Raw genomic sequence first — 14,852 nt, forward strand, 5'->3', positions numbered from 1 at the left:
CGTGTCACACCTTGCCCTGAGCCCTGGACAACGACCAGTCACACAGCCGCGCTCAACCCGGTCACTCTGCATCTGCTCTAGTGACAGGCCTGGAGGCCCATCTTGTTCCCTCTGTAGCACAAGAGGGTCTCCAGAGGAACCCCCGGTGGGAACCTTGTTTCTGGGGTCTCCCGTCTGCCACCGTCCAGGGACGGCCATGGCTCTTGTCCACTGAAGGACGCACAGGCTCCGAGGTTGTCCGGTCTGTTCCCTCTCTCTCCCGCCCCGGGACTGAGCCACGCCGGCTAGAGGAGCTGCTGTCTGGGGGCGGCTGCCACTGGGGCCCCAGGAGTCCAGCAGGAGAAGACAGGCGCTGGGAGGGGAGCCGGGGGGCAGGGCCAGGGGCAGGGGCTCACAGCAGCCTGAGCCCCCCAACTCCTGTGTCCGGGAGAGAGCCCCGAGCCCCACAGCTGGGGGCAGCTCTCCCTGGCGGGCAGCCCCTCTCCCCCAGCGCCCTGTCCTTAGGCTGCTTCGGTCCTGTCCTCCCCTGGGCCCCTCCTCTCCATTCTACCCTCTCCCTGGTCCCTTTGCTCCACCAGCTCCTTCCCTGTGGGGCGCAGCCCTCCCTGCCTGAGCCCCTTCCCCCCCCCACCCCCACCCCCCCCCACCCCCCCCCACCCCCGCCTCGGGCCACGGGCTCTCTCCCTGCCTCTCCGTCCCTCCCTTGTCTCCAGCTGAGTCAGGACTCTCCCCAGCCCCTTCAGTCAGCCTGGGAGGCAGGACACCCTTTGGGCCCTGACGGGGCGCCGGGTCTGTGAGGACGGACTGCGGACTTGCTCTGGGCCTCAGGAAGGCCTCGTGCACACCCACCAGCGGCCAGGCCTCCTCTCAGGGAGTGTGGACGCCACGGAGAGCAAGGGGAGGGAGACCCTGGCCTGTGGGGGTCCTGCCCTGCTGTGTGTCTTGTGTGGGCCCCAACAGGGGGCTCTGCCCCAGGTGCCCTGTGTCAGGAAGGGGCAGAGCTCAGCTGCTGAGCAGGGAAGCCCCTCCCTCTGGCTTCCTCCCCAGGGCAGCCCAGGGGTGAGGACTGGAGAACCTCCCACTGCCCCAAACCTCAGGTGTGCGGGTCCCTCCCCAGTATTTAGATTCCTTCTTTCTATTCTCTTGCAGCAAGGCTGTCATTTCAAATCAGTGTCCCTGACAATAGGATTGGTTGGCAGGGGGGGCGGTTTCTGATTTCTAGAACCCTCCACCCCCAGCAAGTCAGGCTTAGCAGATTCTTCTCCCAACAGAGGGAGTTGGTGTGATCCCGCTGAAGGGCCCCCCATGAAGGGAGAGGTATCTGCCTGTGGCTCTCTGGACTTGGGACACGTTTCCAGAGAAAACCTTTGGTAGAAGATCCTTGACATTGGCGTTCAGATCTCTGCATTTGAAATCAATTCGTCACTTCTCTAAATGCGGAAAACTCTTCTGACAGCGATGAGTATGATCTTAACCCGTATATTTGAACTTAAGGTAGATTTTCCAGGACAAGTAAATCTACTCAGATTTTTCTTTCAAGAGGACTTCTTTGGGCTCATGGCCTTTTGCTGGTTGCCGTGCCGTGGATCGATCTGGAGGGCGGTGGAGAGCAGGTCTGCATGGCTTGGGAGGAAGTGTTTTATTCTGCTGGTCACAGAGGCCTCCCCTGCGTGGTCTTTGGCGAGACTGAAGGCCATCGTTCAGGCTTCCTGCTGAGGGAGGAGACCCGGGACTTGCATGGCACAGGCGGGCAGTGAGACAGGTGGGCGGGGGCAACAGAGAAGGGGTCTGGCAGCCCCAGAGATGGGGAAGGGAGGGGGCCCCAGGGGGTGAGGGAGCAGAGGAATCTCTCCAAGGGGGCAGGAGGGGTGGCATGGCCCCAGGAGGGAGCGGGTAACCCAGCGGAGGCTGTGAGAGGGGCAGGGGGAGGCCAGGCAGTGGAGCGGAGGGAGGAGGGCAGGGGAGGTGGCAGGGAGGGGGGAGGCACCTCACCTGGAGAATGCGATGCAGGGTCTCAGAGAATTTCTGACTCTCCTTGTCCAGACCCTCCCAGGGCTGGAAGCTTCTTCCCTGGTGGAGCACGAAGGTGTCCCAGCAGTGCTCAAACTCTGCAGGGGGGCCGGGGAGGGACATGAGCCATGCTCCAGGGAGGGCTGGGCGCCACCTCAGGTCTGAATCTCAATGACAGGCTGTGTCCCTCCTAGCTACACCCCTGCTCTCTCCCCTCTGGGGGACTCCCTGAACCCCCCAACCCCGGGACTCTGTCTTCAGGCTGGAACCTCAGCCAGCCTGGCCTCCCTTCTTCCTGCAAACCCCAGTCTCCCTGGCATGCCCACCCACCATTCCCCCCTGCCCTTCTGCACACGCCTGTCCTGCGCTGACCTCTCTCTTCTCAGTGACCCTGCTGTCCTCTGCTGTCTAGGCACCCTAGCCTCCCCTCTGCAGGCAGCCCACAGGGGGACCCCTAGGGACACTACTCTTGTCCTCCCCCATAGCACCCCCGCCCCCCGCAGGCCTCTCCCTACCCTCCCCCCACCACCCCTGTGCCCTGCAGGAGGCCCACACTGACCCCTGGCGGTCATGATGGTGATGCTGGCCCCAGCCCTCTTCAGGGTGCGCAGCCCCTGCTCATACTGTCCCAGGCTGTAGATGCGGGAGGCATAGAGGTTCAGGCTCACGTGGCTATTGTCCCCCAGAAACTCAGCCATACGCTGGGCACAATCAGCACAGGGGCTCCAGGAGAGAAAGCAGGTGACCCGGTACTGGTGTTCCGGGTTCAGTTTCCAGGACTGGATCTGCTCTAGCAGGAAGGACTCCGCATGGCGGGAGAGCATGGGGTACCGGGCACTCTGGGCACACGAGAGGCAGGAAAGGCTTCTGTCATTGGTGGTGAACACGGGGGAGGGGGCACCAGGGAGAGGCAGGGAGGTCCTGGCCTCAGGCACAAGATGCAGGGGGAGCCTTTCTCAGAAGGAGCCGAATGGGATCTCCCTGCAGTGTTCCCAGGCTCCAGGCTCCCCCCCACTGGCTGACAGGCCCACTAGGGCACGTTCCCAGGGTCCGGTGAGCGACGGAGCACCTTGCGTCTGCCTCTGTCGCTCGGGCTCTGCATCCTGCTCTACCTGCCGGGCCTTCTTCAGATTCTTGAGATTTCACTTATCATGGGATTTGCCTCAAGTTTGACTTTGAAAAGATTGCGTTACATTACGTGTCAGCGTGACCACGGAGTTTCTATGTTTGTGCCCCAGGGAAGGGGCTTCAGGACCCTCACCTAGCGGGGCCGTGCAGACAGCAGCAGAAGAGCCCCCGGAAAGGGAAAGGGGGACCAGGGGAGCTCCGAGTTCCCTGGCCTGGTGCCCTGGCAGTGGAGGCTTCCTCCACGCAGGGATCCAGCCCTGTCTTCACCCACCGCCACCGAGCCCCACTCCCACCTTGGCACCAGCGCTCCTGCAAGCTTCTGCCCTGGCCCTCAGCCTGTGCTGAGCCCACGGGTGACACAGAAGGGCTCACTCTGCAGGGAGGAATGGGGAAGGGGCACCCAGCCGACAGGCGCCTGGGCATGGGGTGAAAGTCATTGTCGGGGCTCACAGAGCTGTGGAGATGGGTGCAACCTGTCCAGGGAGCGATTGCCAGCCCGGGACCCGGAGCAAGTCAGGTCAGCGGCGCAAACTCAAAGATCTGGGCAGAGTGGGATGGGGACTTGGGGACCGAGGGGGGCTCCCTGGGCGATGCTGGAGTGGGGAGCAGTGCCCTGGGCAGGATCTCCAGCAGTGGGCAGGGGTCCTGCCAGGGTACCCGCTGGTGAGCAGGGGGAGCGTCGAGAGCCAACGGATCTCAGGGTCTGTGGCCGGCAGCTGCCCCAGGCAGGGGCCAGGGAAAAAGCTGACCCCTTGTCCAGAAGCCTTTTCGCCTGTCCTAACCCTCCCTCAGAGGCACAGCAGTTGGGGTGGGCGAGGAAGGAGGGTCATTCGGTGACAAGAGGAGGTGGTGCCCGTCCCTGGGACAGTGTGACTGCTTTCTGACGTGTGGCTCCAAGCCAGAAACCACAGCAGAAACAGTCCCCACCTGACACTAGGCTGAGGGGTGGCCGTTGTGGGGACCGAAGGGGAAATATTGATGAGACCCGCTCAGGTCCAGCCAGAACGTTCTACCGCGAACGTCCCAGGATGGGGAGGCCGTGCGAGATGGGGTCTGGCTGGACTGGTCACCTTATTGCGCAGGACGCCCTTGTCCTGGCCCGGAGGAATCCCGGATCCCTGACCGGGATGCTCGACCTCATAGCACAGGTAGGTCCTGGACAGCCAGATTGCATTGTGGAAGTTGTCAATGAAGGTGTCCTCGTCCAACCTGTGGACAAAGGTTTGGGGAGGGATTGACGATGTGGCCTCCCCCTGGAGTATGGAGAGTCCTTTTGCTGAGGGATGTTTGGCACAGACGAGAGATTTTACATTAAAAGTGAAGATACTCATGGTTTCTGGGTGGCTCAATGGGTTAACCCTCTGCCTTCGGCTCAGGTCATGATCCCAGGGTCCTGGGATTGAGCCCCGCATCGGGCTCTGTGATCAGCAGGGAGCCTGTTTCCACCTCTCTCTGCTAACCTCTTTGCCCACTTGTGATCCCTCTGTCAAATAAATAAATAAATAAATAAATTTTTAAAAAAACAGTGAAGATGCTCAATGTTTAAACATCTCAACTCTTTCTCATGGGCTTCTTGCCTTTTGCTGGTATCCCACACCTTTTTCCCCTGTACCCCACATTCTGGCCAGACCCACAGAGGATGGGTTTCCACTGGCTTTGTTGGATCCACCCAACCTCCCTCTGGGACCCTTTCTGGGAGCTCCCGGGGGGCCTGCCCGTTGCTCTGTCAGGGGATACCCAGAGTTGCCCAGGGCGCTCAGACCCTCTGCTGGGTCCTCTCCCGCTGCCCGTGGTAGGCTCTGATCCCATCTCCTGCCCTCACCATCCATCCTTGTTCTCGAGGAGCTACTCCCCTGCATGGAGGGACATCCTGGGGCTTTCCCCTTTGGTTCAAGGTTGGCCCACACAGTGCGCACCAGGCCCACACACACCCGTGCAGGACCACTGCCAAAAAGAGGACCCAGGAGCCTTGACTTCTTAAATAGTCGTGGGATTTTCCCTAAGGATGAAAATACCAAAGCCCTTTGCTGGCCTGAAATCTTAAAGCTGAAAGGGACCTCCTGACCCTCAGCTCAGAGGGATCCCCCAGCAGGAAGCATAGACTCTCAAGGACTCTACTCCCATTGATTCCCCAGAACCCCGGGCGAGGCCGGTTGGACAAGCAGATTGGGCATGAGCGGACGGGGCTCGGTGGGCGCAGCACGGGCTTGCAGGAACAGGCAAAGAAGAGCAGGGACCCCCAGGGGTCCAGGAGGAGACCTCGAGGGAGTGGCATGTCCCCATCCGGCAGCCCCGAGGAGGGGCTCAGGAGCAGAGGGCATTCAAGGGGAGGTTACCTGTCCCAGGCCTCTGCGCCGGCATCCATGTCTCGGTCCCTTCACCACGTCGGACTCTGTGTCTGCGGCTTCTCTGTCTCGTCACGCCTATGCCGTGCTCTCAGGGTGTTCATCAAGGACCCAGGCGCCTTATAAGCTGTCAGAGCTCCTGGAACCGGCTGAGCTGGCATGACTGGGACACACCCCTTCCAAGACTCGGGCTACTCATGCCACCCTCATGGGTATTGACGAAGGAGGAACTTCTCTGCCAGCGGTCACATCCCTAAGTCCTCAGGGTCAAGTTAGGTTTTGGTTTCTCTGCTCTGACAAAGGCCCTACCTGGAAGCCTCGAGGAGTGACCGAGGGCAGATGGGGTCCAGGGAGAGTCGGGTCCCTCTGGGCAGCAGGGCCCAGCACGGCAGGAAGTGAGAGGACAGGTGTCCGGGCCTGGAGGAAGGTCCTGGCCCAGGACACAGTGCCCCAGAGGGAAGGCTCCCGGGGAGCCCCACCCTGGGTCGCCCTCAGCAGCCAGCAGGGGCAGGGCCTGGCCCAGGCTCCCCTGGACCAGCTGGGGGAGACCCCTGCACTCACTTGCACACAACAGGGGCGGGGGAGGGCGGGAGCATCTGGTCTGAGAGCCTCAGCAGAGCCTTCAGCCCTGCACCTGCCAAGGGAGGAAGACAAACCCGGCTGAGCTGCCCTCAGGAGCCCAGCACCCAGTGGAGGATGGCAAACTGGCCGTGGGGCACTTGTACCCCGTTACCAGCAGGGGAAAGAGAGGCTCCCAGAGGGAATGGGACGTGGCCAGGACCGCACAAGTGTGGAAGGATGCAGCGCTGTTGGGGGGATACAGGCCTCCAAAAGGGCAGTTCTCTTGCTCTGGGGTTGCCCTCAGGACCACGAGGAATGAGGGGGAATTTGCATTCCTGCCCTGAGCAGGTCCCGGAGTCCCAGCTGGCCTTGCGTCCCCTTGGTCGGCCCCTCTGTCCCACCGACTCCCCCATACTGGCTTCCCCTAGAACCCACAGTCCTGGCCCAGGGCGGCCCCTCCCTGGGGGATGTGTCTGTCTTGGGGTTACCGGGGACAACTGGGGCCTGACTCACAGCCTCTGCCTGCACCGAGAGCCGCCGGGCTCGTCCCCCTCCCGGGCCGAATCTCATCCTGACGCTGGGAACCTCGACACCGTGTCCCCTCCTTCTCGGGCAGGCATCCCTGGTCCCGGAGAGATGGGAGGCTGCCCTCTCTGTACCTGCACTGAGTTTCCTCCCCTCTCCTCCATCCTCTAGACCCGGTCCCCTCTGGCCTTGATACGGTGCCCTGGGGGCCTAGGTGGTCTCTGGCACTCTCGCCCAGGACTCATACTTCCCAGGTCCTAGCCTCTGCACACAGCAGACCCGCACACCCAGCCGTCTCCGGCCCTCCTGACCTGGAGCCCTCATCCCCATCTGGACTGGGGCTGCAGAGGCTAGACGTGGGCCCCTGAGGATTTCCCCGAGCCAGTCCCTAGCTCTCGCCTTCCGTGGTGGGGTGGATGGGGGAATGTGACCCTGAGGAGACCAGGCTTTCCTCCAGGACCCCCTGAAGTCTCTCCTGGCCCTCACCCGCTGGGGTGATCTCTGCTGGTTCCCGCACACACTAGGTTTCCTTGGAGGGACCCCTGTGCACTAAGGCCCATACTGGGGGCAGACGGTGTCTCTAGGAGTACGGGGTCCTGCTGCACAAGCCCCTGGCCCTTGGTGGCCCTCGGAGGGCAGGGCCTTCCTACATCTGCCCTGCCTTCCCGGGGGCACCAGTGAGTAGCTGGAGCACCCATGTCTCTCTGGGCTGAGCCTGCATCACTGGCTCTCCTGACCAAAGGTGCCCCTTCAACCATGCTGCCACGTTTGGTGGGGAGACCAGTGGGGGCCCAGTGACAGGGAGGGCACTTTGATCCTGCCTCCCCGGGGGCAGACTCCCTACTAGGCTTGCTCCTCTGGCAGCAGCTCTGAGGCCTCCAGTTCTGGAAAATCCCCTGGTACCCCATCCTTCCCGGATCCCCTGACCCCAGCCTGTCCTGACCCCCCACCCTCATTGGGTTCTGCCCGCTGCCACCTGGCTGCCGGCTCAGAGCCAGACAAGACCGGCCCCATGCGTCTCCATGTGGGGAAGTCGCCTTTGCAATAAGGCGACCAGAACACGGGCAGAAAGAGGATCCGTGTCCTGGGAATGCCAGAGGGACAACGTGGGGAACAAGGTTTTGTTCTTCTCCCGAAGCTTTTGTCTTGAGTCACCTGTCTGAGTCTGGGCGATGAGGGCCAGGAGCTAGAGGGGACACTGCGTGGGAGTGGGTGGACCTCCCCTCTCGGTTCTCATGCCCCTGGTCCTTCCAGAAGGACCCCTGCCCCGACATCCTCCCACCACCTCCCTAACCCCCCTGGAGCTGGACTCCCTGGTGCAGCAGAGGCGCAGGCACTAGTGTGGTCCCGGGCCCGAGCTCCCCGAGGCCAGGGGAGACCATGCTTTGGTAAAGGCCACAGCGGAGCCTGGTGGTGAACTCTGGGTCCAGGAATCGTGCTCGACACCCCAGATGTGGCCATGACCTGAAAACACGCAGGCGGCTTTCCTCCGTCCCCGAGGCCAGAAGCAAGAACAGGGCAATCGTGTCCCCCACGGGAATGACCTCCCCCTCCCGCAAGTGTGCCTCTGGACCACTGAGTGAACCTGTGAAACGATCCCTACAGGAATCCTGCTGAATTTCTCCCTCAAAGCGCGCCAGGGTCCCAGAAGGGAAGGGAGGACCTGGGTCCCTTGTGAGAGCAGATGTGTGTCCACCCCAAACCCCGGGCAGGGGCAGGCCATGCCAGGACTTCTCCTGTTCCCCTGTCAGGCAAACTGAGAACAGGGCGGTCTGCGCCGGCGGAGCTGAGACTGGGATCCCAGACACGGACTGAAGCCAGAGGGCCCCGGGGAGGGTGCACGCACCCCTGCTCAGCCTGAGTCTCTCTGGGACTCGGGGCATGGAGGGTCCCGTTCGTGCGTGGACCCCAGGCCAGGCTGCTCTGGCTGAGGTCCCAACCCCGTCCCCTCGCGGATGGCCCCCAAACCCTACAGCCAGGGGCGAGGACGGACTGCCCATGCCCTGCCCAGGACGGGGTCGCGCTCCCGGGCTCTGTCATGTCCTCTTTCCAGCACCTCTGGGTCGTCCCTGGCTCATGGGCAAAGTTCTGGGACTGGGGTCCGGGGATGACAGGGGCCTGGGGCGACAGGGCCCTTGGGTAGGAGACAGGTCTTCCTGGACCCTACCCTCTGAAGATACTGGCTGTGGGGACCCTTCCTCCTGTGGAGACTCTGTCCTCTACCTGGATTGCCCCCTCTGCCCGGAGTGACTGCATTGGGGATTTTTTGGTGATTTGCTTCTCCTGACTGAAGTAAGGATGGTGTCAGAGCCCAGAAAACAAAACCTAAACAGTGATTTCATGATGACTTTCTTCCAACAAGTACCCCTTGGGAAATGTTGACATCCTCTGCTTTCCTGCCTTGGTGAGAATGATTTGGGTGTGTCTCAGAACCCCAAGGAAGTTCCCTTTTTTTTACATCACTCTGTGTGTGTGTGTGTGTGTGTGTGTGTGTTTATCTGTGATTCAGGGCAGCTGCCCAGGCACTGCTGTGTGCCAGGTCTCACATGTGTTTGTATATATGAGACGCCTGAGTTCCCAGGACAGCCTGGTGAAACCAGGAGCTCAAATCCAGCATAAGCCTGTGGTCTCAGAGCCAGGAAGCAGTGCCACTGGCCCTGGGGACAGACCCAGCAATTAAGCAACATCCTGGACCCCTCTGTGACTCCTGCACTAGGTCTGTCTCAGTTCTGAGCACCTGCTCTGGGACAGAGTTCTGAGCTCTCCTTCTTGGTGGTTGTGTCTCTTGGTGGCTGCTCCTTTCCCCCTGGGCCCTCTCTGGGCACGTCCCTGGACACCCCATCCTTGCCCCTGCTCCTTCCCCAGGAACTGGCTCCATCCTGAGTCTCAGGGTGAGCGCTGTGCTGAAGCCACAGCTCACCCTGCCCCCCGCCGTGTATACCCTGTGGGGCTGCTCGGGTATGAGCTGGAGGGGGCAGAGGACGGAGCGATGTGGGTGAATTGAATGAGTTATTAAACAAGGATAACCGCTCCATTTTTTTAAAATAACATCATCATTTGTTGAGGAATAATGATCTCAGACATAGTCTAAAGCATTTGACATTTGGTTGGTCATTTAAGTGCCACAGCCATCCCCATGGTCCTTCGCTGACAAAGTCCCCGTGTTTCCGGGGAGAAGCCCGAGGCCCCTGAGCATGGAGAAGTCAGCGCTCAGCGTGAAGTCCAGCCTCTTCTGTCAAACATCCCTACAGAGACCCCATAGGAGGGACACCTGCGGGACCACAGGAGGGAGGGTCCAGCCAGGAGACTAGAGGGGGGTGTGGGGAACTGGGCTGCAGGTGAGGAGCATCCGCAGAGGCGAGCGGCGTGGCCAGCGCCGGAGAGGAGGGTGTGGAGAGAGAGCAGGGTAAGGGGCTTGCGTGGGGGACACCCCAAAGAAGGGGCTGGTAAGCAGGAGGGCTCAGAAAGGGGAAGGACAAACAGGGTCTCCAAATGGAGCACCACTAGGAACCGTAAACGAGGGGCCTCTCTCGGGCCACATTCACATTCGGGAATCACGGTTTCCCAGCAGGCGCCAGGGTGTTGGGCTGGCCCTGCCCTCTCTCTCGTCCTGGGATGAGACATGGAGCCTGGAGTTGCGCAACCCTCTGGTCGCAGAGGAGAATAGCGGAAAACAAACAGGAAGGGCTGAGCTGGGGGAGTGGGGGGCCTGAGTTCTGACAGCATCCCCGACTTTATAAAATGGATATTTCCGTGCGACAGAGAAGGACACCCAGGAGCCCGGGAGGGAACTCTCGTTCAGAGCCGAGAAAATGCCTAGACGGCGTGTCAGTTACATTTTGGTGATTCGTCTCTCCTGAGAGCCCAGGATGGAGGCCAGACCCCTACTTCCCACCATGGAACCTCCTGTCACCCCCAAAGTATGTACACACACACGCACACACACACACACATGCACACACACACACACACACGGGCACGCAGAACACAACAGTAGGCACAGGAAAAGGAGGGGGAAGATCGAGGAAAGGATCCAGGAGCTCACAGCCCCAAGGCCTACGGCTCTATCCCGAGGACGAGGGGCCGTCAGAGAAGGGAGGGACAGCCGCTCTGGCCCAGACCAGGCAACTGGCCCAGCTTTCCAGAAGGCTCAGGTTGTCAGAGCCTGAAACAGAAACAGCCTCCCGACGCCTTCCTCGGAGAACTCAGAGGTGGGCAGTGGAGGGCCCCACAGGGTTCCGTGTGTCTTGGGAATGGCAGAAACTGGGTATGCTGGGCGCATCCATAGCCTTTTCCCGCCTGAATACCTGGGTCTCTCTGCAACAGGTATATGATGGTCAAGTGAACAATCCCAATATTACCAGTCAGTTGCCCCGCGAACTTCTGGGCTGAGGGTCCGAGGGCAGAGCAGAGTCAGGACTCCAGCCCAGTCCAGGAGGAGGCCCGGAGCAGGCTGTGGGGAAAAGGGAAAGGGACACTGGGGCGTGGCTCATACCAGTGAGGTCATTCTCCCAGGCTGAGGGGAGGCCGGACATCGACCTCTGTCTCCAGGCCGTGAACTTTGCATATACCTCGCGTTCAGTGGGTCCCTCCTGCCGATATCCCTGGAACTTCAGGACACACTGCTATGACGAAACCTGGCGTCGCATTCACCTGTGCCTGAGCAAATCTCCCAAAACACCATGATCCAGCACCGATAATCCTACAAGACCGGACATGACGAAAGGGAACCAGCCCGGGATTACCAGACACACCCAAGTGTCTATCTGGGCTCAGACCAATGTCAGAATGTTGAAACTTTTCAAAGGGTACTTGTTGGAAGAAACCCATCATGAAAACACTCTTTTGGTTTTGTTTTCTGGGCTCTGACACCATCCTTACTTCTGTCGCTAGAAGCAAATCACCAAAAAATCCCCAATGCAGTCACTCCGGGCAGAGGGGGCAATCCAGGTAGAGGACAGAGTCTCCACAGGAGGAAGGGTCCCCACAGCCAGTGTCTTCAGAGGGTAGGGTCCAGGAAGACCTGTCTCCTACCCAAGGGCCCTGTCGCCCCAGGCCCCTGTCATCCCCGGACCCCAGTCCCAGAACTTTGCCCATGAGCCAGGGACGACCCAGAGGTGCTGGAAAGAGGACATGACAGAGCCCGGGAGCGCGACCCCGTCCTGGGCAGGGCATGGGCAGTCCGTCCTCGCCCCTGGCTGTAGGGTTTGGGGGCCATCCGCGAGGGGACGGGGTTGGGACCTCAGCCAGAGCAGCCTGGCCTGGGGTCCACGCACGAACGGGACCCTCCATGCCCCGAGTCCCAGAGAGACTCAGGCTGAGCAGGGGTGCGTGCACCCTCCCCGGGGCCCTCTGGCTTCAGTCCGTGTCTGGGATCCCAGTCTCAGCTCCGCCGGCGCAGACCGCCCTGTTCTCAGTTTGCCTGACAGGGGAACAGGAGAAGTCCTGGCATGGCCTGCCCCTGCCCGGGGTTTGGGGTGGACACACATCTGCTCTCACAAGGGACCCAGGTCCTCCCTTCCCTTCTGGGACCCTGGCGCGCTTTGAGGGAGAAATTCAGCAGGATTCCTGTAGGGATCGTTTCACAGGTTCACTCAGTGGTCCAGAGGCACACTTGCGGGAGGGGGAGGTCATTCCCGTGGGGGACACGATTGCCCTGTTCTTGCTTCTGGCCTCGGGGACGGAGGAAAGCCGCCTGCGTGTTTTCAGGTCATGGCCACATCTGGGGTGTCGAGCACGATTCCTGGACCCAGAGTTCACCACCAGGCTCCGCTGTGGCCTTTACCAAAGCATGGTCTCCCCTGGCCTCGGGGAGCTCGGGCCCGGGACCACACTAGTGCCTGCGCCTCTGCTGCACCAGGGAGTCCAGCTCCAGGGGGGTTAGGGAGGTGGTGGGAGGATGTCGGGGCAGGGGTCCTTCTGGAAGGACCAGGGGCATGAGAACCGAGAGGGGAGGTCCACCCACTCCCACGCAGTGTCCCCTCTAGCTCCTGGCCCTCATCGCCCAGACTCAGACAGGTGACTCAAGACAAAAGCTTCGGGAGAAGAACAAAACCTTGTTCCCCACGTTGTCCCTCTGGCATTCCCAGGACACGGATCCTCTTTCTGCCCGTGTTCTGGTCGCCTTATTGCAAAGGCGACTTCCCCACATGGAGACGCATGGGGCCGGTCTTGTCTGGCTCTGAGCCGGCAGCCAGGTGGCAGCGGGCAGAACCCAATGAGGGTGGGGGGTCAGGACAGGCTGGGGTCAGGGGATCCGGGAAGGATGGGGTACCAGGGGATTTTCCAGAACTGGAGGCCTCAGAGCTGCTGCCAGAGGAGCAAGCCTAGTAGGGAGTCTGCCCCCGGGGAGGCAGGATCAAAGTGCCCTCCCTGTCACTGGGCCCCCACTGGTCTCCCCACCAAACGTGGCAGCATGGTTGAAGGGGCACCTTTGGTCAGGAGAGCCAGTGATGCAGGCTCAGCCCAGAGAGACATGGGTGCTCCAGCTACTCACTGGTGCCCCCGGGAAGGCAGGGCAGATGTAGGAAGGCCCTGCCCTCTGAGGGCCACCAAGGGCCAGGGGCTTGTGCAGCAGGACCCCGTACTCCTAGAGACACCGTCTGCCCCCAGTATGGGCCTTAGTGCACAGGGGTCCCTCCAAGGTAACTTAGGGTGTGTGGGAATCAGTAGAGATCATCCCAGCAGGGTGAGGGCCTGGAGAGACTTCGGAGGGTTCTCGAGGAAAGCCTGGTCTCCTCAGGGTCACATTCCCCCTTCCACCCCACCACGGAAGGCGAGAGCTAGGGACTGGCTCGGGGAAATCCTCAGGGGCCCACGTCTGGTCTCTGTAGCCCCAGTCCAGGTAGGGATGAGGGCTCCAGGTCAGGAGGGTCGGAGACGGCTGGGTGTGCGGGTCTGCTGTGTGCAGACCCTAGGACCTGGGAAGTATGAGTACTGGGCGAGAGTGCCAGAGACCACCTAGGCCCCCCGGGCACCGTATCCAGGCTAGAGGGGACTGAGTCTAGAGGATAGAGGACAGGGGAGGAAACTCAGTGCAAGTACGGGGAGGGCAGCCTCCCATCTCTCCGGGACCAGGGATGCCTGCCCGAGAAGGAGGGAACATGGTGTTGATGTTCCCAGCGTCAGGATGAGATTTGGCCCGGGAGGGGGACGAGCCCGGCAGCTCTCGGTGCAGGCAGAGGCTGTGAGTCAGGCCCCAGTTGTCCCCGGTAACCCTAGGACAGACACATCCCCCAGGGAGGGGCCGTCCTGGGCCAGGACTGTGGGTTCTAGGGGAAGCCAGTATGGGGGAGTCAGTGGGACAGAGGGGCCGACCAAGGGGACGCAAGGCCAGCTGGGACTCCGGGACCTGCTCAGGGCGGGAATGCAAATTCCCCCTCATTCCTCGTGGTCCTGAGGGCAACCCCAGAGCAAGAGAACTGCTCTTTTGGAGGCCTGTATCCCCCCAACAGCGCTGCATCCTTCCACACTTGTGCGGTCCTGGCCACGTCCCATTCCCTCTGGGAGCCTCTCTTTCCCCTGCTGGTAACGGGGTACAAGTGCCCCACGGCCAGTTTGCCATCCTCCACTGGGTGCTGGGCTCCTGAGGGCAGCTCAGCCGGGTTTGTCTTCCTCCCTTGGCAGGTGCAGGGCTGAAGGCTCTGCTGAGGCTCTCAGACCAGATGCTCCCGCCCTCCCCCGCCCCTGTTGTGTGCAAGTGAGTGCAGGGGTCTCCCCCAGCTGGTCCAGGGGAGCCTGGGCCAGGCCCTGCCCCTGCTGGCTGCTGAGGGCGACCCAGGGTGGGGCTCCCCGGGAGCCTTCCCTCTGGGGCACTGTGTCCTGGGCCAGGACCTTCCTCCAGGCCCGGACACCTGTCCTCTCACTTCCTGCCGTGCTGGGCCCTGCTGCCCAGAGGGACCCGACTCTCCCTGGACCCCATCTGCCCTCGGTCACTCCTCGAGGCTTCCAGGTAGGGCCTTTGTCAGAGCAGAGAAACCAAAACCTAACTTGACCTTGAGGACTTAGGGATGTGACCGCTGGCAGAGAAGTTCCTCCTTCGTCAATACCCATGAGGGTGGCATGAGTAGCCCGAGTCTAGGAAGGGGTGTGTCCCAGTCATGCCAGCTCAGCCACTTCCAGGAGCTCTGATGGCTTATAAGGAGCCTGGGTCCTTGATGAACACCCTGAGAGCACGGCATAGGCGTGACAAGACAGAGAAGCCGCAGACACAGAGCCCGACGTGGTGAAGGGACCGAGACATGGATGCCGGCGCAGAGGCCCAGGACAGGTAACCCCAGCCCC

The 14,852-nt window shown here is 61.4% G+C and overlaps 1 protein-coding gene across 2 annotated transcripts; it reads right to left on the bottom strand.

Annotated features, from left to right (window-relative positions):
* Window positions 1-1,463: 1,463 nt before the first annotated feature.
* Window positions 1,464-5,649, bottom strand: LOC131839490 (DNA dC->dU-editing enzyme APOBEC-3G-like). 2 transcript variants are annotated; one of them, XM_059187011.1, is made up of 5 exons: window positions 5,475-5,649; window positions 4,209-4,347; window positions 2,570-2,849; window positions 1,993-2,108; window positions 1,464-1,709 (listed from the first exon to the last, which is right to left on the bottom strand). In XM_059187011.1, exons 1-5 carry the CDS (start codon window positions 5,501-5,503, stop codon window positions 1,701-1,703), a joined length of 573 nt encoding a protein of 190 aa, XP_059042994.1. In that variant the 5' UTR covers window positions 5,504-5,649; the 3' UTR covers window positions 1,464-1,700. The 2 variants fall into 2 exon arrangements, with proteins under 2 accessions (XP_059042994.1, XP_059042993.1); XM_059187010.1 differs by having other exon boundaries at window positions 1,464-1,712; window positions 5,475-5,645.
* Between the last annotated feature and the right edge of the window lie 9,203 nt (window positions 5,650-14,852).

The sequence above is a fragment of the Mustela lutreola genome, chromosome 8 (genome assembly GCF_030435805.1).
Source record: "Mustela lutreola isolate mMusLut2 chromosome 8, mMusLut2.pri, whole genome shotgun sequence".
Classification (NCBI taxonomy): domain Eukaryota; kingdom Metazoa; phylum Chordata; class Mammalia; order Carnivora; family Mustelidae; genus Mustela; species Mustela lutreola.

Bases quoted from the DNA above. Each gene is read 5' to 3' on its own strand.
- LOC131839490 (XM_059187010.1), bottom strand. From the start codon at position 5,503: ATGGATGCCGGCGCAGAGGCCTGGGACAG. The intron at 4,348-5,474 runs GTAACCTCCCCT...CTTTGTCCACAG, and splicing joins GGCGCAGAGGCCTGGGACAG to GTTGGACGAGGACACCTTCA. The intron at 2,109-2,569 runs GTCAGTGTGGGC...GCCCCCCTGCAG, and splicing joins CACCATCATGACCGCCAGGG to AGTTTGAGCACTGCTGGGAC.